The sequence below is a fragment of the Taudactylus pleione genome, unplaced genomic scaffold, assembly GCF_031769625.1.
Source record: "Taudactylus pleione unplaced genomic scaffold, aTauple2 ptg001984l, whole genome shotgun sequence".
Taxonomy (NCBI): domain Eukaryota; kingdom Metazoa; phylum Chordata; class Amphibia; order Anura; family Myobatrachidae; genus Taudactylus; species Taudactylus pleione.
The window spans coordinates 416399-439693 of record NW_028286380.1 but is presented as its reverse complement, the minus strand read 5'-3'; the positions used below and the strand labels follow the sequence as shown (position 1 = coordinate 439693).

At 50.6% G+C, this 23295-nt stretch overlaps 1 protein-coding gene across 2 annotated transcripts in view; it reads right to left on the bottom strand.

The window, feature by feature from the left end:
- The window catches only part of DAG1 (dystroglycan 1), a 176688-nt gene that overhangs the window by 19090 nt on the left and 134303 nt on the right, over positions 1-23295 (bottom strand). For both annotated transcript variants that reach the window (XM_088465370.1, XM_088465369.1), the window contains exon 2: positions 3373-3736. In XM_088465370.1, coding sequence (XP_088321496.1) covers positions 3373-3663 — 291 coding nt within the window. In that variant the 5' untranslated portion in view covers positions 3664-3736. The remainder of the gene's footprint in view (positions 1-3372; positions 3737-23295) is intronic.

The following is a 23295-nucleotide window of genomic DNA, read 5'->3' as shown; positions in this document are numbered from 1 at the left end:
AACAATGCCACACACTGCACAGTGCCACAAACTGCACAGTGCCACAAACAATGCCACACACTGCACAGTGCCACAAACAATGCCACACACTGCACAGTGCCACAAACAATGCCACACACTGCACAGTGCCACAAACAATGCCACACACTGCACAGTGCCACACACTGCACAGTGCCACAAACAATGCCACACACTGCACAGTGCCACAAACAATGCCACACACTGCACAGTGCCACAAACAATGCCACACACTGCACAGTGCCACAAACAATGCCACACACTGCACAGTGCCACAAACAATGCCACAAACAATGCCACAAACAGTGCCACACACTGCACAGTGCCACAAACAATGCCACACACTGCACAGTGCCACACACTGCCACAAACAATGCCACAAACTGCACAGTGCCACACACTGCCACAAACAATGCCACAAACTGCACAGTGCCACAAACAATGCCACAATGCCACACACTGCACAGTGCCACAAACAATGCCACACACTGCACAGTGCCACAAACAATGCCACACACTGCACAGTGCCACACACTGCCACAAACAATGCCACACACTGCACAGTGCCACAAACAATGCCACACACTGCACAGTGCCACAAACAATGCCACACACTGTACAGTGCCACACACTGCCACAAACAATGCCACACACTGCACAGTGCCACAAACAATGCCACAAACTGCACAGTGCCACAAAATGCCACACACTGCACAATGCCAAACAATGCAACCGGTTCCCTGCATCCCGGAAGGGGTTAAATGACCTCTGAGACAAGGGCACCAATAAAGGTGGGCGATGGGGATAGAGAGGACGTGATTGGCTTCCAACAACTTCTTTGTGAAATCCGTCACATTCCAACACTCTGATCCATTTACAATAGCAGTAATGAGGGAGATTGCTGGGGGTTTATGGCCTGGTAACAGCTGCACCCCCTCAGCCTCCCTGCACCCATCTGGGTCTCGCCAGCTATTCCTCACCAGCTGTGACAGACAGAAACACACAGGGAAAAGCCCTTTATGTGTACAGGAGATAAAGCACTGACTGAATTACACACAGTCAGGACACAAGAGCCACATTTGGGAGCATCCCCCACACACAAGCACATACCAGCTCGTGTACCACGGCGTGCCACGGAAGCGCTCCATAAGAACATTGCGTACTACGCTGAACCTGCGCTGGTAAGGGATCATTCTTATAAAAGTGGATTCCTAAGGACACTATACACGGGAATTCCATGCGCTGCACCGACCCTAAACGGCACATCGCACCCACCGGCAACACCACATTGCAATGTTGGCACCACCGGGTATTGCTGAGGTGCACAGTGCGGCTCGCCACAATGCCTGGCAGCACATAGCGTTGGATTGAAGTCACTCCATAGTGACCCAGACGCTGCTATTAATGTATTGGTGTCAAATTTGGGGGAACAGTCAGGGTAACAGCTGCACATCAACCAACCATAGGGGTCACCTCCCAGGCCCAGAAAAAGAAATCTCTATGTGCCCCATCGCTCTGGGCATCATCATATATTACACTTTCTGCAATGCCGGGCAATGGGTACAACAAGCCGTACATACACACAGCACAAGTACATGGCATGTCAGGGCACTGTGCCCCATCGCTCTGGGCATCATCATATATTACACTTTCTGCAATGCCGGGCAACGGGTACAACCAGCCGTACATGCACACAGCACAAGTACATGGCATGTCAGGGCACTGTGTCCCATCGCTCTGGGCATCATCATATATTACACTTTCTGCAATGCCGGGCAACGGGTACAACCAGCCGTACATGCACACAGCACAAGTACATGGCATGTCAGGGCACTGTGTCCCATCGCTCTGGGCATCATCATATATTACACTTTCTGCAATGCCGGGCAATGGGTACAACAAGCCGTACATACACACAGCACAAGTACATGGCATGTCAGGGCACTGTGCCCCATCGCTCTGGGCATCATCATATATTACACCTTCTGCAATGCCGGGCAATGGGTACAACCAGCCATACATACACACAGCACAAGTACATGGCATGTCAGGGCACTGTGCCCCATCGCTCTGGGCATTATTACATATTACACCTTCTGCAATGCCGGGCAATGGGTACAACCAGCCATACATACACAGCACAAGTACATGGCATGTCAGGGCACTGTGCCCCATCGCTCTGGGCATCATCATATATTACACCTTCTGCAATGCCGGGCAATGGGTACAACCAGCCGTACATACACACAGCACAAGTACATGGCAGGCTGGAGAAGGTGCAGACGGGAGGTGGAGGGAAGTGACAGTATGATTAAGGGCATCATACAGGGGCAGCGCCACCCGCAGAATAATAGCGTCTGAGCAGACCTGTCTGGTGCAGGATCCCAGCAACCAGTAGGAGTGAAGGCCCCCATACACGGGGAGATTATTCGCACGATATGGCAGTTTTCATACACTATTATGATGCCGATGCGCATCCCCGGCGACGTGTATCGGCATCGTAGATCAAGAGGTTTGCAGAAAGATTGCGACCTATCGTGTATGATGACAAACATCGTATGTACTTTTGCTGAAGTACGATGTCCCTGGACACTCCTCCATTTTGTGACAGACTATTGACATTCCAGCAGATGCATCGTGTGTGTATTTGCTACATACGATGTATCGTAAACGATTTGCAATCACTTACGATACATCGGATCGTATGGTCCTTTGTCCAATCGTACCTTTTTTTTAAACACAAATCGAACAGAACGTTAAGGGTAGAGTTTAAGGGAAATTGTATGCGCCATCGGATCGGATACAAATCGCCCCGTGTATGGGGGCCTTAACACCTCAGCCGCCAATATAGGGACCTGGCCAGTAGCAGCCATGTCCTATATTTACCAGCATGTCTAACAATGACCTGAGAAATGTAAATAGTGCTGTAAGGGGTGGTGCGTGTGTGCACACGTGTGCGTGTATGTATGTACCGATATCGCAGTACGTGAGCAGTTTTTCTCATTTAGCTATAACTATCAGAAGGAGCTTATCCAAGGCAAATCTAGGGATAAGCACACTCCTGCGCTGTGGGTATACATCCCCGGCAGAGGTCATTACGGCTGATGCTCTGGTGGAATTTGAGGGAGTTCTGCATAGAAAACAGGAAATGGTGCTGATGGTACCTAATGCCCCTCCTGTAATGATTTCCCTTCTGTGTACTTCCTGTAAGTTATTAGAAGTTAGTACATGGGCTGGCACACAGTGAGCTGGGAGGAAAAACACAAATAAAAAGGATAAAATACAATATTTGGGCGAGACGAAAGCAGTGACCCCCCCCCCCCCCAATCAGGACGGAAGCAAAGGGACGCTTACCTGGATGGATTCTCCGTCAGAGGGGAGGAGATGTGCGGGGATAGTTATCCGGAACACTCGGCCAACCACAGCAGAGGAGTCTGGGACTCCGCCCATCGGTGCCACCGCCTCTCTAACCTCAGGGAAGAATGAGTGCATGGAGGCTTCTAGCTGATTGTCCCAGGCTCCGCCAACTTCCACCGGATCAACCGACCAAACCGACCAAGCAGAGGTGGCGAAAAGCAGCAGCGCATAAGTCCTCGCCCAGAGCGGGGCAGCCGAACGGACGCTCGTTTCTGACGTTCTCCCCATGGCAGCAGGCGACAGTATGCAGAGAGGCAGCTCCACGTCTTACCGGACACGGCGTATCCTCATTACGGTGATCCTATGGAGGAACAGGACAGACTGCAATTAGTCATCAACTCAGGTCTCTGAAGAATACAGACAAAGTCACTGGCCGCTATCCAGGAAACACGGAGACACAAGAGGCTTTGTGCAATGAGAGACACTGACAGACAGAGCATCGCATCTTACAGACCCCACAGTAATGGTTCCTAGGCTGAGATGGCAGCAGACAATTGCCTTTCATTTCCTTCACTGGCATCGTCAGAAATTAAGGTCAAGTCACTTCTGCCAATGTATTCTCATGTGTGACAGCGCGTTCCCCGTCAGCGGGAGGCGCCATCTTACAGCCAGGCGACATATTCCTGTCAATGTTTATGTGCAATTAATGACCTTAATTCCAAATGAAAGTGTATCTCATGTACTGCATTGTTACATACAGTCTGTATGGCAGAGCCAAGGAGCCACGGTACCCAGGGAACGGTGACAGAAAAGGGTCATTCTTGCTATGGAGTAAGCGGACGCGGCCGGCGCCATGCCATGTGATAGGAGTAGTGATGCCAGGGGGCGCAGAGCAGGTACATAGGGGAGGATCAGGTATCAGGCGGCTGCAGAATCTGCGCACAATGTGGAGAGACATATGGACATCAGACTTCCGTCCCTGAACGCTCTCCCGCACACACAGACGGGACCTCAGGGATAACCGGCAGAGGGGACCAATGATCCGCTGAATGCAGAGGGTTAGCTCCCAGTTAGGCCAGTTTCAGTATAGAAAGACGAAGGATTGGTCAGTGGTGACGTTACAGAAGGCTGCGGCGGTCAGTGACACAGACGTGTAATCCGACCGTTTACAGGCGCTTTCTTTATCCAAAATGGAGCTCTGCAATCACAGCGCAGCGCAAGGACAGACAGCAGGAGCTCCGAAATCACAGCGCAAGGACAGACAGCAGCACTAGATTACAGAACAGGGTGCTCTGCAATCACAGCACAGCGCAGGACAGACAGCAGCACCAGATTACAGAACAGGGAGCTCTGCAATCACTGCGCAGCGCAAGGACAGACAGCAGGAGCTCCGCAATCACAGCGCAAGGACAGACAGCAGCACCAGATTACAGAACAGGGAGCTCTGCAATCACAGCGCAGCGCAAGGACAGACAGCAGGAGCTCCGCAATCACAGCGCAAGGACAGACAGCAGCACCAGATTACAGAACAGGGAGCTCTGCAATCACAGCGCAGCGCAAGGACAGACAGCAGGAGCTCCGCAATCAGCGCAAGGACAGACAGCAGCACCAGATTACAGAACAGGGAGCTCTGCAATCACAGCGCAGCGCAAGGACAGACAGCAGCACCAGATTACAGAACAGGGAGCTCTGCAATCACAGCGCAGCGCAGGACAGCAGGAGCTCTGCAATCACAGCGCAAGGACAGACAGCAGCAGCACCAGATTACAGAACAGGGAGCTCTGCAATCACAGCGCAGCGCAAGGACAGACAGCAGGAGCTCCGCAATCACAGCGCAAGGACAGACAGCAGCACCAGATTACAGAACAGGGAGCTCTGCAATCACAGCGCAGCGCAAGGACAGACAGCAGCACCAGATTACAGAACAGGGAGCTCTGCAATCACAGCGCAGCGCAAGGACAGACAGCAAGAGCTCCGCAATCACAGCGCAAGGACAGACAGCAGCACCAGATTACAGAACAGGGAGCTCTGCAATCACAGCGCAGCGCAAGGAGAGACAGCAAGAGCTCCGCAATCACAGCGCAAGGACAGACAGCAGCACCAGATTACAGAACAGGGCGCTCTGCAATCACAGCACAGCGCAGGACAGACAGCAGCACCAGATTACAGAACAGGGAGCTCTGCAATCACAGCGCAGCGCAAGGACAGACAGCAGCACCAGATTACAGAACAGGGAGCTCTGCAATCACAGCGCAGCACAAGGACAGACAGCAGGAGCTCCGCAATCAGCGCAAGGACAGACAGCAGCACCAGATTACAGAACAGGGTGCTCTGCAATCACAGCGCAGCACAAGGACAGACAGCAGGAGCTCCGCAATCACAGCGCAGGACAGACAGCAGCACCAGTATAATGTCGTACATCAGACAGCCAAAGAAGCTAGAACGGCCGGGCACAGGTAGGCCGGGCTGGTACGGCATTATCCTCACAATGCAGCTCAGACATTTCATGTCGTTTCCTCAGAGACAGAGGGACGGGGAGAGGGAGCCGCTCGCTGTACGCGGTTACTCCTGACACCGAGCGATGGATGGAAATAGAACTCAAAGCAGAATCATGTACAGCAACGTTTGCTCAGGTCGCAGAGCTTTATACGGAGCGCTCTCCTCCACACAGAGCTGGGAGATTAGATATAAAGCCGAAGACGTACCTGTACCAAAACCAGAGACTGGTGGTGTATATCCTTCCTAGTTGTGTACATGAAGTGCTAACTACAAAGGGAAGCAGATAGAGTACACACCGTGGAAAGTTACAAAATCCCAACCATGCAGCTTATAGCAGGGAAAGATTAATGCATGCTTAGTGTAATGTCCCAAATGTCCACTATATGCAGTCAGCGGTTGTAAGGTTACAGACCCCCCCACCTTACACACACACACAGACACACACACAGACACACACCCCCCTTCCTCCCACCGTCCCCCCCCCCCCTCACACACCTTCCCCTCGGCGTCACAGCTGTCAGTCACATGTCACTAAACGAGAGGAACCGGTCATTACACACCTGAAGAATCCCAGGAAGACATTTGCAAACACTTAAATTTCATGGTTGCTTCCATGAGATGTAATGTGCTTATAGCAAGACTGATATATAAGCCTTGTGCGAGGGAGATCCAAGTGCCAGTGTGACAGGAGCCATACATCACTCATCTCCTGATATACTCTGTGCTGCTGGGGACCATGCTCCTCCCACTATATAACTGTAGCTTCCTGCTGCCTCCATTCCCCTCCTCACATCATGTCACTGCCCCTGTCACATGCAGCCCTGTCCTCACTAACACATCCCTCATCTCCTGATATACTCTGTGCTGCTGGGGGTCACTGCTCCTCCCACTATATAATATAACTCTCAGTCTGACTTCCTGCTGCCTCCATTCCCCTCCTCACATCATGTCACTGTCCCTGTCACATGCAGCCCTGTCCTCACTGACACATCCCTCATCTCCTGATATACTCTGTGCTGCTGGGGACCATGCTCCTCCCACTATATAACTCTCAGTCTGTGGCTTCCTGCTGCCTCCATTCTCCTCCTCACATCATGTCACTGCCCCTGTCCTCACTAACACATCACTCATCTCCTGATATACTCTGTGCTGCTGGGGACCCTGCTCCTCCCACTATATAACTGTAGCTTCCTGCTGCCTCCATTCCCCTCCTCCCATCATGTCACTGCCCCTGTCACATGCAGCCCCGTCCTCGGTAACTACACACGCGTGATCAGGTTGGTGCGCGTATATTAAGGAGGGAGAGGCGGCACTAGCAGTTAGTAATTACATCACGTCTGTTTCCTTCCTGAATCTCCTCCGACACAAAGTAGGATTTGATAGACGGTTAAACCTGCAGCATTAGGGTCAAGTGGGGGAATTAGGTGTTACGGGCGCCATTTGTACATTCTGCGTGTCCTACATGTACAGCGTGTCAGGAGGCGGGTGCACAGTATGACGATCTGTGGGTAAGATAACATTACTATCCATTGGACCAGCCAATAATTGCTCTTTTATTGGGTATTTGGAGAATACTGGAAGCTCTACGCAGCGAGCATCAATATGCAGAGCGTGTAACTAGCTGCAGTCTTCACTTTGCACAAACTGCAGAACAGCCGACAGTATAGTGACAGAGGGCTCTCAGCCATGCGCCGTCTATGGATCCGCACTGTAGGTTACTCCACCTGCTGACACCTCTCTGTGCCGCTAGCGAGCTCTATCACTAGCACAGGACAGAATACGGCAGGTGCGATCTACATTTGGCGCTGAATTCCGAAAAGCTGTGTGACCCATCCTCTCAGTAAGGGACCCTGAGCAGAGGCTGGGCTGTAAACGCTCCCAAGGAAAAGAATCTCAGTCTATAGGAAAATCGGGTTTATTTGTGTTATAATCCCAGAAGCTGAAGGGGTCCTCCATGGTATGTGTAGTAAAGGGCAACCAAGGCGTCTCCAGCACGGGGCCATCAAGTTTCAAATAGAACATTTAAGCAGAGCTATTTATAAAGCAGGGGTCGATTTACCAGAGCCGTACTGCCCAGCTATTCTAGGCCTAAACACTCACGCCATCTGCACCAGTCAGCTCTGCCCAAAGTCTCTGCACTGGTTCCTTAAAGGTTGGAGTTACTGCCTCACAGGACTGAGGTCATGAGTTTGATTCCCACTATGGCCCTAACTGTGTGGAGTTTGTATATATTCTCCCTGTGCTTGCGTGGGTTTCCTCCGGGTACTCCGGTTTCCTCCCACACTCCAAAAACATACTGGAAGGTTAATTGGCTCCCAACACAAATTAACCCTAGTGTGTATGTGTGACCATGTGATGGGCAATATAGAGTGTAAGCACTAGGGCAGGGAGTGATGTGACCCCTAGTGTGTGTGACCATGTGATGGGGAATATAGAGTGTAAGCACTGGGGCAGGGAGTGATGTGACCCCTAGTGTGTATGTGTGTGACCATGTGATGGGGAATATAGAGTGTAAGCACTGGGGCAGGGAGTGATGTGACCCCTAGTGTGTGTGACCATGTGATGGGGAATATAGAGTGTAAGCACTGGGGCAGGGAGTGATGTGACCCCTAGTGTGTATGTGTGTGACCATGTGATGGGGAATATAGAGTGTAAGCACTGGGGCAGGGAGTGATGTGACCTCTAGTGTGTATGTGTGTGACCATGTGATGGGGAATATAGAGTGTAAGCACTGGGGCAGGGAGTGATGTGACCTCTAGTGTGTATGTGTGTGACCATGTGATGGGGAATATAGAGTGTAAGATGCACTGGGGCAGGGAGTGATGTGACCCCCAGTGAGTATGTGTGTGACCATGTGATGGGGAATATAGAGTGTAAGCACTGGGGCAGGGAGTGATGTGACCCCTAGTGTGTATGTGTGTGACCATGTGATGGGGAATATAGAGTGTAAGCACTGGGGCAGGGAGTGATGTGACCTCTAGTGTGTATGTGTGTGACCATGTGATGGGGAATATAGAGTGTAAGATGCACTGGGGCAGGGAGTGATGTGACCCCCAGTGAGTATGTGTGTGACCATGTGATGGGGAATATAGAGTGTAAGATGCACTGGGGCAGGGAGTGATGTGACCCCTAGTGTGTATGTGTGTGACCATGTGATGGGGAATATAGAGTGTAAGCACTGGGGCAGGGAGTGATGTGACCCCCAGTGAGTATGTGTGTGACCATGTGATGGGGAATATAGAGTGTAAGCACTGGGGCAGGGAGTGATGTGACCCCCAGTGAGTATGTGTGTGACCATGTGATGGGGAATATAGAGTGTAAGCACTGGGGCAGGGAGTGATGTGACCCCTAGTGTGTATGTGTGTGACCATGTGATGGGGAATATAGAGTGTAAGCACTGGGGCAGGGAGTGATGTGACCCCTAGTGTGTATGTGTGTGACCATGTGATGGGGAATATAGAGTGTAAGCACTGGGGCAGGGAGTGATGTGACCCCTAGTGTGTATGTGTGTGACCATGTGATGGGGAATATAGAGTGTAAGCACTGGGGCAGGGAGTGATGTGACCCCTAGTGTGTATGTGTGTGACCATGTGATGGGGAATATAGAGTGTAAGCACTGGGGCAGGGAGTGATGTGACCCCTAGTGTGTATGTGTGTGACCATGTGATGGGGAATATAGAGTGTAAGCACTGGGGCAGGGAGTGATGTGACCCCTAGTGTGTATGTGTGTGACCATGTGATGGGGAATATAGAGTGTAAGCACTGGGGCAGGGAGTGATGTGACCCCTAGTGTGTATGTGTGTGACCATGTGATGGGGAATATAGAGTGTAAGATGCACTGGGGCAGGGAGTGATGTGACCTCTAGTGTGTATGTGTGTGACCATGTGATGGGGAATATAGAGTGTAAGATGCACTGGGGCAGGGAGTGATGTGACCCCTAGTGTGTATGTGTGTGACCATGTGATGGGGAATATAGAGTGTAAGCACTGGGGCAGGGAGTGATGTGACCCCTAGTGTGTATGTGTGTGACCATGTGATGGGGAATATAGAGTGTAAGCACTGGGGCAGGGAGTAATGTGACCCCTAGTGTGTATGTGTGTGACCATGTGATGGGGAATATAGAGTGTAAGCACTGGGGCAGGGAGTGATGTGACCCCTAGTGTGTATGTGTGTGACCATGTGATGGGGAATATAGAGTGTAAGCACTGGGGCAGGGAGTGATGTGATCCCTAGTGTGTATGTGTGTGACCATGTGATGGGGAATATAGAGTGTAAGCACTGGGGCAGGGAGTGATGTGACCCCTAGTCTGTATGTGTGTGACCATGTGATGGGGAATATAGAGTGTAAGCACTGGGGCAGGGAGTGATGTGATCCCTAGTGTGTATGTGTGTGACCATGTGATGGGGAATATAGAGTGCAAGCACTGGGGCAGGGAGTGATGTGACCCCTAGTGTGTATGTGTGTGACCATATGATGGGGAATATAGAGTGTAAGCACTGGGGCAGGGAGTGATGTGACCCCTAGTGTGTATGTGTGTGACCATGTGATGGGGAATATAGAGTGTAAGCACTGGGGCAGGGAGTGATGTGACCCCTAGTGTGTATGTGTGTGACCATGTGATGGGGAATATAGAGTGTAAGCACTGGGGCAGGGAGTGATGTGACCCGTAGTGTGTATGTGTGTGACCATGTGATGGGGAATATAGAGTGTAAGCACTGGGGCAGGGAGTGATGTGATCCCTAGTGTGTATGTGTGTGACCATGTGATGGGGAATATAGAGTGCAAGCACTGGGGCAGGGAGTGATGTGACCCCTAGTGTGTATGTGTGTGACCATATGATGGGGAATATAGAGTGTAAGCACTGGGGCAGGGAGTGATGTGACCCCTAGTGTGTATGTGTGTGACCATGTGATGGGGAATATAGAGTGTAAGCACTGGGGCAGGGAGTGATGTGACCCCTAGTGTGTATGTGTGTGACCATGTGATGGGGAATAGAGAGTGTAAGCACTGGGGCAGGGAGTGATGTGACCCCTAGTGTGTATGTGTGTGACCATATGATGGGGAATATAGAGTGTAAGCACTGGGGCAGGGAGTGATGTGACCCCTAGTGTGTATGTGTGTGACCATGTGATGGGGAATATAGAGTGTAAGCACTGGGGCAGGGAGTGATGTGACCCCTAGTGTGTATGTGTGTGACCATGTGATGGGGAATATAGAGTGTAAGCACTGGGGCAGGGAGTGATGTGACCCCTAGTGTGTGTGACCATGTGATGGGGAATATAGAGTGTAAGCATTGGGGCAGGGAGTGATGTGACCCCTAGTGTGTATGTGTGTGACCATGTGATGGGGAATATAGAGTGTAAGCACTGGGGCAGGGAGTGATGTGACCCCTAGTGTGTATGTGTGTGACCATGTGATGGGGAATAGAGAGTGTAAGCACTGGGGCAGGGAGTGATGTGACCCCTAGTGTGTATGTGTGTGACCATGTGATGGGGAATATAGAGTGTAAGCACTGGGGCAGGGAGTGATGTGACCCCTAGTGTGTATGTGTGTGACCATGTGATGGGGAATATAGAGTGTAAGCACTGGGGCAGGGAGTGATGTGACCCCTAGTGTGTATGTGTGTGACCATGTGATGGGGAATATAGAGTGTAAGCACTGGGGCAGGGAGTGATGTGACCCCTAGTGTGTATGTGTGTGACCATGTGATGGGGAATATAGAGTGTAAGCACTGGGGCAGGGAGTGATGTGACCCCTAGTGTGTATGTGTGTGACCATGTGATGGGGAATATAGAGTGTAAGCACTGGGGCAGGGAGTGATGTGACCCCTAGTGTGTGTGACCATGTGATGGGGAATATAGAGTGTAAGCATTGGGGCAGGGAGTGATGTGACCCCTAGTGTGTATGTGTGTGACCATGTGATGGGGAATATAGAGTGTAAGCACTGGGGCAGGGAGTGATGTGACCCCTAGTGTGTGTGACCATGTGATGGGGAATATAGAGTGTAAGCACTGGGGCAGGGAGTGATGTGACCCCTAGTGTGTATGTGTGTGACCATGTGATGGGGAATATAGAGTGTAAGCACTGGGGCAGGGAGTGATGTGACCCCTAGTGTGTATGTGTGTGACCATGTGATGGGGAATATAGAGTGTAAGCACTGGGGCAGGGAGTGATGTGACCCCTAGTGTGTGTGACCATGTGATGGGGAATATAGAGTGTAAGCATTGGGGCAGGGAGTGATGTGACCCCTAGTGTGTATGTGTGTGACCATGTGATGGGGAATATAGAGTGTAAGCACTGGGGCAGGGAGTGATGTGACCCCTAGTGTGTATGTGTGTGACCATGTGATGGGGAATATAGAGTGTAAGCACTGGGGCAGGGAGTGATGTGACCCCTAGTGTGTATGTGTGTGACCATGTGATGGGGAATATAGAGTGTAAGCATTGGGGCAGGGAGTGATATGAATGGTAAGAAATTCTCTGTACAGCGCTGCGGAATATGTGCTATATAATTAACTAGTAGTAAATAAATAAATAAATTGTGTCACTAGGACAGAGACTGTAACAAGCGTTTACAGTCATTCAGACGCCGTCGTCTCTCCATATGGCAGCAGCAGACTCCGTAGCGCGGTGGCGTCTGCTGACCACGCGTCCATCGCTCAGTAACCTGTAGTTTATAGTCACTGGTACCAAGTGCGATGGAAGAACATAATGGGACACAGAAGCACAGGAATCCCCCTCCCAATGATACCACAAGCACCAAAGCGGATATACACATCATTATATTCTGGGTCATTACTCAGTGAGCACATAAATAGGGAGCACGGTAATTACACAACCGCTCCTTACAGGTAGCCCAAGTCTATGGCGTGGACACGGCTGGGATACGCCATCAGCGCGGTGACCCGTTCCCTGAGTCTCTGTTATTATTTACCCTCATGGAGGCGCTTCAGCTGCCAATAACTGGTAACACAACTAAACGGTGCCGACAATATCAGCATACGCAGATTTCAATAGGATGGTACAACCAGGGTTTCCTAATCCGTCATAAGACCAGCGCGTCAGACTCATCGGCTGCGCGGAGCACTACGCTAATCAGCGGTCTGCTGTAATAAGAGGAGGTTTAAGTGATAATAACAAAGCAGCAATAAATAAGATTAAAATTAGCGGCTTCTTCCCCTCCCACAAGATCAGAATGTCATTGTAAGCAGCGTGACCTTGAGAGTTATTGGCGAATAAGGGCCGTTACATAACATGGACGGTTAGAACTTGCTTTTACAAAGTACATATAAGACCTTTATATACAGACAGACTCATGGGTAATCTTACAGGACAGAGGGGAGTTATTCTCCGATGATCATGTGTAATTACCAGAATAAGGTAACATAAAGTCATAGCTAGCAGCTGATCGGTTGCTATGGACAACGTCTCCGCTCCTGATACAATGTTATGTCATGCTGGGATATCTTATTATTCTTACACATTTTATGCGTATCCAACACAAAACGCATAATCACTTTCACGTACAGACCATTATAAAATCCTGCGTACAGTATCCGGACGTTGCAGTTTTGCGAAGGTTAATATGTGCGCAATTGGGTATAGTATCCACGTGGATTTGAATTCTCTACCCCAAAGTCTTCTGGGACAAAGAAGAGGTGTAATGTGACGGGGTTGGGCGTAAACCACTGGCGACAGCGACATTGGGGTCTGCACAGAGGTAAATCATACCTGGTTGTAGCCTCCTCATAACTGCAGTGAATAGAGTAGGCAGATGAGGGCGCCGTTGTCCTGCGTATAAAGGAGCGGCCCATAGACCCGAGAGCAAAGGGAAGACAAACCGCACAACTAACATGGCAGCTACCAAGCCACTGAGATGTGAGGACAGCGGGCTCCAGCGCACAGGCGGTCCGAGCAGTCACACAACGTTCTCTCTCTGTACAGTCATTCTCCCTCGTACTTATTCTGTAAGGATATTTCCATCCCAGGAGATTATGGGCCTCATTTATCAACCAGTTTTATCATATGCAACACGTGATACAACCCACTGCGTATGATGGAGCTCCAGCCAATCAGCTCCTGTCATCTGTTTGATGAATGACAGTTGGAAGCGGATTGGCTGGAGCACTCGTTGCGCATGATAAATGAGCCCCTATATCTGTACTTCAACATACTGGCAAATGGGCTAACGGTGTTCAAAGCTGAACATACAATTGGAACTGAAGTAAGAAAACGTATGTAATATATACAGGCTGAGTCTCCCATATCCAAAATACTTGGGACCAGGGGAATGTTGGATATCGGAATATTCCGTATTTTGGAATATTTGTATATCATATTAAAATGTTTTAAGAATAGGGCCCAAATGTAAACACAGAATGCATGTATGTTCCATATACACATTATACACACAGCCTACAGGTCATTTTATACTTTATTTTTTATAATTTTGTGCCTTAAAGTTTGTGTACATTAAACCATCAAAAATCAAAGGTTTCACTATCTCAGTCACTCAGAAAATATTCCGGATTTCGGAATATTTCGATATGGGAAACTCAACCTATACTAACAATGACAATCCCAACAACACACAATCAACACACGGATCATCATACAGTCACCACAATCATCACACGGATCATCATACAGTCACCACAATCATCACACGGATCATCATACAGTCACCACAATCATCACACGGATCATCATACAGTCACCACAATCATCATACAGTCACCACAATCATCACACGGATCATCATACAGTCACCACAATCATCACACGGATCATCATACAGTCACCACAGTCATCACACGGATCATCATACAGTCACCACAGTCATCACACGGATCATACAGTCAGAGGAGCTTAGTACACAGCACAGTCACCACAATCATCACACGGATCATCATACAGTCACCACAATCATCACACGGATCATACAGTCACCACAATCATCACACGGATAATACAGTCACCACAATCATCACACGGATCATACAGTCACCACAATCATCACACGGATCATACAGTCACCACAGTCATCACACGGATCATACAGTCACCACAGTCATCACACGGATCATACAGTCACCACAGTCATCACACGGATCATACAGTCACCACAGTCATCACACGGATCATCATACAGTCACCACAATCATCACACGGATCATCATACAGTCACCACAATCATCACACGGATCATACAGTCAGAGGAGCTTAGTACACAGCACAGTCACCACAATCATCACACGGATCATACAGTCACCACAATCATCACACGGATCATACAGTCAGAGGAGCTTAGTACACAGCACAGTCACCACAATCATCACACGGATCATACAGTCACCACACGGATCATCATACAGTCACCACAGTCATCACACGGATCATCATACAGTCACCACAGTCATCACACGGATCATCATACAGTCACCACAGTCATCACACGGATCATCATACAGTCACCACAGTCATCACACGGATCATCATACAGTCACCACAGTCATCACACGGATCATCATACAGTCACCACAGTCATCACACGGATCATCATACAGTCACCACAGTCATCACACGGATCATCATACAGTCACCACAGTCATCACACGGATCATCATACAGTCACCACAGTCATCACACGGATCATCATACAGTCACCAGTGTCATCACACGGATCATCATACAGTCACCAGTGTCATCACACGGATCATCATACAGTCACCAGTGTCATCACACGGATCATCATACAGTCACCAGTGTCATCACACGGATCATCATACAGTCACCACAGTCATCACACGGATCATCATACAGTCACCACAATCATCACACGGATCATACAGTCAGAGGAGCTTAGTACACAGCACAGTCACCACAATCATCACACGGATCATACAGTCACCACAATCATCACACGGATCATCATACAGTCACCACAATCATCACACGGATCATACAGTCAGAGGAGCTTAGTACACAGCACAGTCACCACAATCATCACACGGATCATACAGTCACCACAATCATCACACGGATCATCATACAGTCACCACAATCATCACACGGATCATACAGTCACCACAATCATCACACGGATCATACAGTCACCACAATCATCACACGGATCATACAGTCACCACAGTCATCACACGGATCATACAGTCACCACACGGATCATCATACAGTCACCACAATCATCACACGGATCATCATACAGTCACCACAGTCATCACACGGATCATCATACAGTCACCACAGTCATCACACGGATCATCATACAGTCACCACAGTCATCACACGGATCATCATACAGTCACCACAGTCATCACACGGATCATCATACAGTCACCACAATCATCACACGGATCATACAGTCACCACAATCATCACACGGATCATACAGTCACCACAATCATCACACGGATCATACAGTCACCACAGTCATCACACGGATCATACAGTCACCACAATCATCACACGGATCATACAGTCAGAGGAGCTTAGTACACAGCACAGTCACCACAATCAGCAGTTTAACTAGTGTTCATTCTAGCGCCCTGCACCTGCCACAACCTGTGCAGTTCCTCTTTCCTGTCTGGGGTGTCGCTCTCTGCTTTGGTGCTTCTAGCCCACTTTGGTCTGTATCTCAGTGGTTTGGTGCATTAGATGAGTTTGCTAGAAGCACCAGAGCAGAGAGTGACACTACAGGCAGGGCAGAGGAATTGCACTGGTTGTGACAGGTGCAGGGTGCTAAAATGAAGACTAGTTTATCTATGGCCAAACGCACTGTACTCAGCCTCCCGTGTCTGTCACATGTGGTCACAGGCTTGTACACGTATGTAGGTACAATGGCCACAGATTGCATCTATGCCTAGTCAGAGGTAACCATGGAAGGCTCATATGGAATCAGACAGACGTAAGCCACCAGTATATACAGCACAATCCGGTAATATAGGGATTTATGCACAGAGGGGACCTTCATATTTGCTGAATGTAATCAGCCAGTGTTGACGTTTAATTCTCCTCAAAACAGGTTGTGAATGGAGCGTACGAGATAGAACAGATCAATTTACATATCAAGTAAGATTTCCGCCTGGTGAGGAGGCTGGGCTCATGATTGGATGCACATTACAGAGCATTTGCTTCCAGATCACCAGACAACTTTGTGTATCCCTTTTCCCTCAAAGTCCTGTGGTAGCGAGCGCGCACAGTATCCCTTATACACAGACCGGGGACAGCGCGCACAGTATTCCTTATACACAGACCGGGGACAGCGCGCACAGTATTCCTTATACACAGACCGGGGACAGCGCGCACAGTATTCCTTATACACAGACCGGGGACAGCGCGCACAGTATTCCGTATACACAGACCGGGGACAGCGCGCACAGTATTCCTTATACACAGACCGGGGACGGCGCGCACAGTATTCCTTATACACAGACCGGGGACGGCGCGCACAGTATTCCTTATACACAGACCGGGGACAGCGCGCACAGTATTCCTTATACACAGACCGGGGACAGCGCGCACAGTATTCCTTATACACAGACCGGGGACGGCGCGCACAGTATTCCTTATACACAGACCGGGAACGGCGCGCACAGTATTCCTTATACACAGACCGGGGACAGCGCGCACAGTATTTCTTATACACAGACCAGGGACGGCGCGCACAGTACTCCTTATACACAGACCGGGGCGCACAGTATTCCTTATACACAGACCGGGAACGGCGCGCACAGTATTCCTTATACACAGACCGGGGACGGCAAGCACAGTATTCCTTATACACAGACCGGGGCGCACAGTATTCCTTATACACAGACCGGGGACAGCGCGCACAGTACTCCTTATACACAGACCGGGGCACACAGTATTCCTTATACACAGACCGGGAACGGCGCGCACAGTATTCCTTATGCATAGAGCAGGGACGGCGCGCACAGTATTCCTTATACACAGACCGGGGCACACAGTACTCCTTATACACAGACCGGGAACGGCGCGCACAGTATTCCTTATACACAGACCGGGGCACACAGTACTCCTTATACACAGACCGGGAACGGCGCGCACAGTATTCCTTATACACAGACCGGGAACGGCGCGCACAGTATTCCTTATACACAGACCGGGAACGGCATGCACGTTACCACATAGGAGCGGCCTCTCCCTATACACAGACCGGGGACGGCGCGCACGTTACCACACAGGAGAGGCCTCTCCCTATACACAGACCGGGGACGGCGTGCACGTTACCACACAGGAGAGGCCTATACACAGACCGGGAACGGCGCGCACAGTATTCCTTATACACAGACCGGGAACGGCATGCACGTTACCACATAGGAGCGGCCTCTCCCTATACACAGACGGGGACGGCGCGCACGTTACCACACAGGAGAGGCCTCTCCCTATACACAGACCGGGGACGGCGTGCACGTTACCACACAGGAGAGGCCTATACACAGACCGGGAACGGCGCGCACAGTATTTCTTATACACAGACCGGGGACGGCGCGCACAGTATTTCTTATGCACAGAGCGGGAACGGCGTGCACAGTATTCCTTATACACAGACCGGGAACGGCATGCACGTTACCACATAGGAGCGGCCTCTCCCTATACACAGACCGGGAACGGCGCGCACGTTACCACACAGGAGAGGCCTATACAGACTGGGAACGGCGTGCACAGTATTCCTTATACATAGACCGGGAACAGCGCGCACAGTATTCCTTATGCACAGACCGGGGCCGGCACGCACAGTATTCCTTATGCACAGAGCGGGAACGGCGTGCACGTTACCACATAGGAGCGGCCTCTCCCTATACACAGACCGGGAACGGCGCGCACGTTACTGCACAGGAGAGGCCTATACAGACTGGGAACGGCGCGCACGTTACCGCACAGGAGAGGCCTATACAGACTGGGAACGGCGCGCACGTTACTGCACAGGAGAGGCCTATACAGACTGGGAACAGCGCGCACAGTATTCCTTATACACAGACCGGGAACGGCGCGCACAGTATTCCTTATACACAGACCGGGGACGGCGTGCACGTTACCACATGGGAGTGGCCTCTCCCTATACACAGACTGGGGACAGCGTGCACGTTACATGGGAGCGGCCTCTCCCTATATATATATATATACACACACACACACACACACACACACACACAGGATGGGGGGGCAGTAGGAGGCTCTATGTACACAGGATGGGGGGGCAGTAGGAGGCCCTATATACACAGGATGGGGGGGCAGTAGGAGGCTCTTTATATACAGGGGTGGGGGGGTGGTGGCGCATTAGGAAGCTCTATATACAGGGGGAGGGAGGGGGAGGCGCAGGCAGGAATGAAAGGAATGTCCTCAGACATAACATTCCAGGATATAAGAATTCCAGGTGACCTCTCATATCGGCATCAGATAAAATTCCTCCCAGTATCTGCAGTAGGGATCACTGATCCCCAGTCACACATGTCCTGACTTCTCCAACATAAACGTTTATTCTACAGACACGCGAGGGCGACGTATTCCATCCGGTACCTCATACATTCCCGTATGGACACCTTGCAGAATACATTACGGATTACTACACCCGCTCAATCATTACATACAGAGGGTGGTTACACATTAACCATAGGAAGACTCTCACCTTCCAGCTGGACGAGTTTCCCTCACCAATTCCACTGAACGCTTACTACCAAGCATCGGGCACATCACCACCCAGCGCAACTTCATTCACTGCGACAAGCGTTTACACGCAGGTGACAAGGCCATACAGTGAGCGCACACTCGTAACGAGGGGACACAAAGGTTCATTTTAGCTGTTGCTTTATGTGGATAAGTTACAGGCCATCTCGCACAGCAGCGATACAGTACATCTGACCCGGAGAGCTTGCACTCTATATAAAGGCATTAATAGCTCTGAGGAAGCAGAGGCAGCAGTTCTGTACCAGGCAAACAGCTTCCCCCAGTACCAGCTGCAATTCCCAAACTATGACACCCACACTGGGCACAGCCGCTCTCACCGACACTGAGGCTCCTCACACTGGGCACAGCCGCTCTCACCGACACTGAGGCTCCTCACACTGGGCACAGCCGCTCTCACCGACACTGAGGCTCCTCACACTGGGCACAGCCGCTCTCACCGACACTGAGGCTCCTCACACTGGGCACAGCCGCTCTCACCGACACTGAGGCTCCTCACACTGGGCACAGCCGCTCTCACCGACACTGAGGCTCCTCACACTGGGCACAGCCGCTCTCACCGACACTGAGGCTCCTCACACTGGGCACAGCCGCTCTCACCGACACTGAGGCTCCTCACACTGGGCACAGCCGCTCTCACCGACACTGAGGCTCCTCACACTGGGCACAGCCGCTCTCACAGACACTGAGGCTCCTCACACTGGGCACAGCTGCTCTCACCGACACTGAGGCTCCTCACACTGGGCACAGCCGCTCTCACCGACACTGCGGCTCCTCACACTGGGCACAGCCGCTCTCACCGACACTGCGGCTCCTCACACTGGGCACAGCCGCTCTCACCGACACTGCGGCTCCTCACACTGGGCACAGCCGCGCTCACCGACACTGCGGCTCCTCACACTGGGCACAGCCGCGCTCACCGACACTGCGGCTCCTCACACTGGGCACAGCCGCTCTCACCGACACTGAGGCTCCTCACACTGGGCACAGCCGCTCTCACCGACACTGAGGCTCCTCACACTGGGCACAGCCGCTCTCACCGACACTGCGGCTCCTCACACTGGGCACAGCCGCTCTCATCGACACTGAGGCTCCTCACACTGGGCACAGCCGCTCTCACCGACACTGAGGCTCCTCACACTGGGCACAGCCGCTCTCACCGACACTGAGGCTCCTCACACTGGGCACAGCCGCTCTCACCGACACTGAGGCTCCTCACACTGGGCACAGCCGCTCTCACCGACACTGAGGCTCCTCACACTGGGCACAGCCGCTCTCACCGACACTGAGGCTCCTCACACTGGGCACAGCCGCTCTCACCGACACTGAGGCTCCTCACACTGGGCACAGCCGCTCTCACCGACACTGAGGCTCCTCACACTGGGCACAGCCGCTCTCACCGACACTGAGGCTCCTCACACTGGGCACAGCCGCTCTCACCGACACTGAGGCTCCTCACACTGGGCACAGCCGCTCTCACCGACACTGAGGCTCCTCACACCGGGCACAGCCGCTCTCACCGACACGGAGGCTCCTCACAATTTTGCGTCTTATTTTATATAAGGATCAGGTACCGTCATTTGTAGCAAAGGAATAATGGTATAAAGCGGCAGATTGAGCAGAAGGATCCACGGCGCGGGTCACTCCTATCAGACCAGTATGGTGCCCGTGTAACCTGGATTGTGTGCGGTTTCCTCAATGTTGCGTCTTACTTTGCTTACAGTGTATTAGCTACTTAGAGTAAGTACTTTGGAGCAGCAAAGTCCCTAAACTGGGTACTTGGCACAATGTGAGGATAGCTGTATGTGTACCATATATGGTGGAAATGCACATAGCCAAGCATTGTGGTCATGCCAAGTTGAATTGCCCTCATAAACTCCATACAGATTAGGGTCCAGGTTGGAATAAACACATTAGACCAGTGGTTCCCAAACTGTGGGCCGTGGAACCTTAGGGGGCCTCGGGACACTTGCAGGGGGGCCTCGGGACACTTGCAGGGGGGCCTCGGGACACTTGCAGGGGGGCCTCGGGACACTTGCAGGGGGGCCTCGGGACACTTGCAGGGGGGCCTCGGGACACTTGCAGGGGGGCCTCGGGACACTTGCAGGGGGGCCTCGGGACGGTGGTTCAACACCAAATCAAATTACTGAGGGTCAATGTAATGTAAATATGTGGACACACAATACTGATACTCTAGGGTGCCGTGATTCAAAAAAGTTTGGTGACCACCGCACTAGACAGGTTTTTTCAGGATTTGGCAGATTCCAACGCATCGGAACGACAAATCGTGCAGTGTCCACAAACGATAACGATAAGCGGCAGCACGGGTCGCGTCCTCAGATCTTCCATACACGCAGTAAAATCTGGCAATCTCGTCAGCGAGATTAAGGTCGTTGGTCAGATTGCACTTTCATACACTATATAGTGTGTCCGGGAGTTGACGGGGGGTTAAAAGGGAAATTGTTGACGCCATTGCATCGTTCGCGAGTCGTCTAGTGTGTAGGCATCTTAAGGCCACTAAGCGCGTTCGTCTATGTACATATTATCACGTTATTTATAACGCACAAGTGGTCCACAACACCGTACATACGTCAGCAGTAGGACAGTACAGGGTACACAGAACATTACTGTAACCGGAACATACACAGAGCAGACGTAACAATTAGCAGCACAATTCTCCATACACAGTACAGCTGTCATAGAGGTGCTAGTAAGACAGGAGGGAGGAGGACCCTGCTCTTAGGAGCTTACAATCTATGGGGAGACAGACAGATGACATGAGTGTGTAGATGGGGACCTGAGGGCAGGACGTAGGCGAGGTGGAGATGGCTGAGGCAGGAGGGACAGCGGCCTGGTAATGCGGTTATGTGCTGGAAGGGTATGCTTTGATGAACAGGTGGGTTTAACAGTACAGTGAGGGTGCACTACACACAACGCCGTACAGTGAGGGTGCACTACACACAACGCCGTACAGTGAGGGTGCACTACACACAACGCCGTACAGTGAGGGTGCACTGGAGCATTATATAATGAAGGAGGACTATTAGAGCATAATACATATTACTGTATAATGACTATTAGAGAATTATACACAAAAATATAGGCCAGTTTAGAACATTATATACACAACTGTATAATGACTATTACAGCACTATACACAACTGTATAATAACCGTGTATTAGAACATTATACACATAACAGCATAGTGAGTATTACAGACCAACATTTTATGAGAATATATATATATATATATATATATATATATATATAATCAAATGACTGTATACTAGATAATGCACACACAACAGTATAGGAGTACTAGGGACTAATATATAACAAGAGGGAGTATTATGCACTATACAAATTACTGTATAGTGAGGGAGTATTATGCACTATACAAATTACTGTATAGTGAGGGAGTATTAAGCACTATACAAATTACTGTATAGTGAGGGAGTATTACAGCACTATACAAATTACTGTATAGTGAGGGAGTATTAAGCACTATACAAATTACTGTATAGTGAGGGAGTATTAAGCACTATACAAATTACTGTATAGTGAGGGAGTATTAAGCACTATACAAATTACTGTATAGTGAGGGAGTATTATGCACTATACAAATTACTGTATAGTGAGGGAGTATTATGCACTATACAAATTACTGTATAGTGAGGGAGTATTATGCACTATA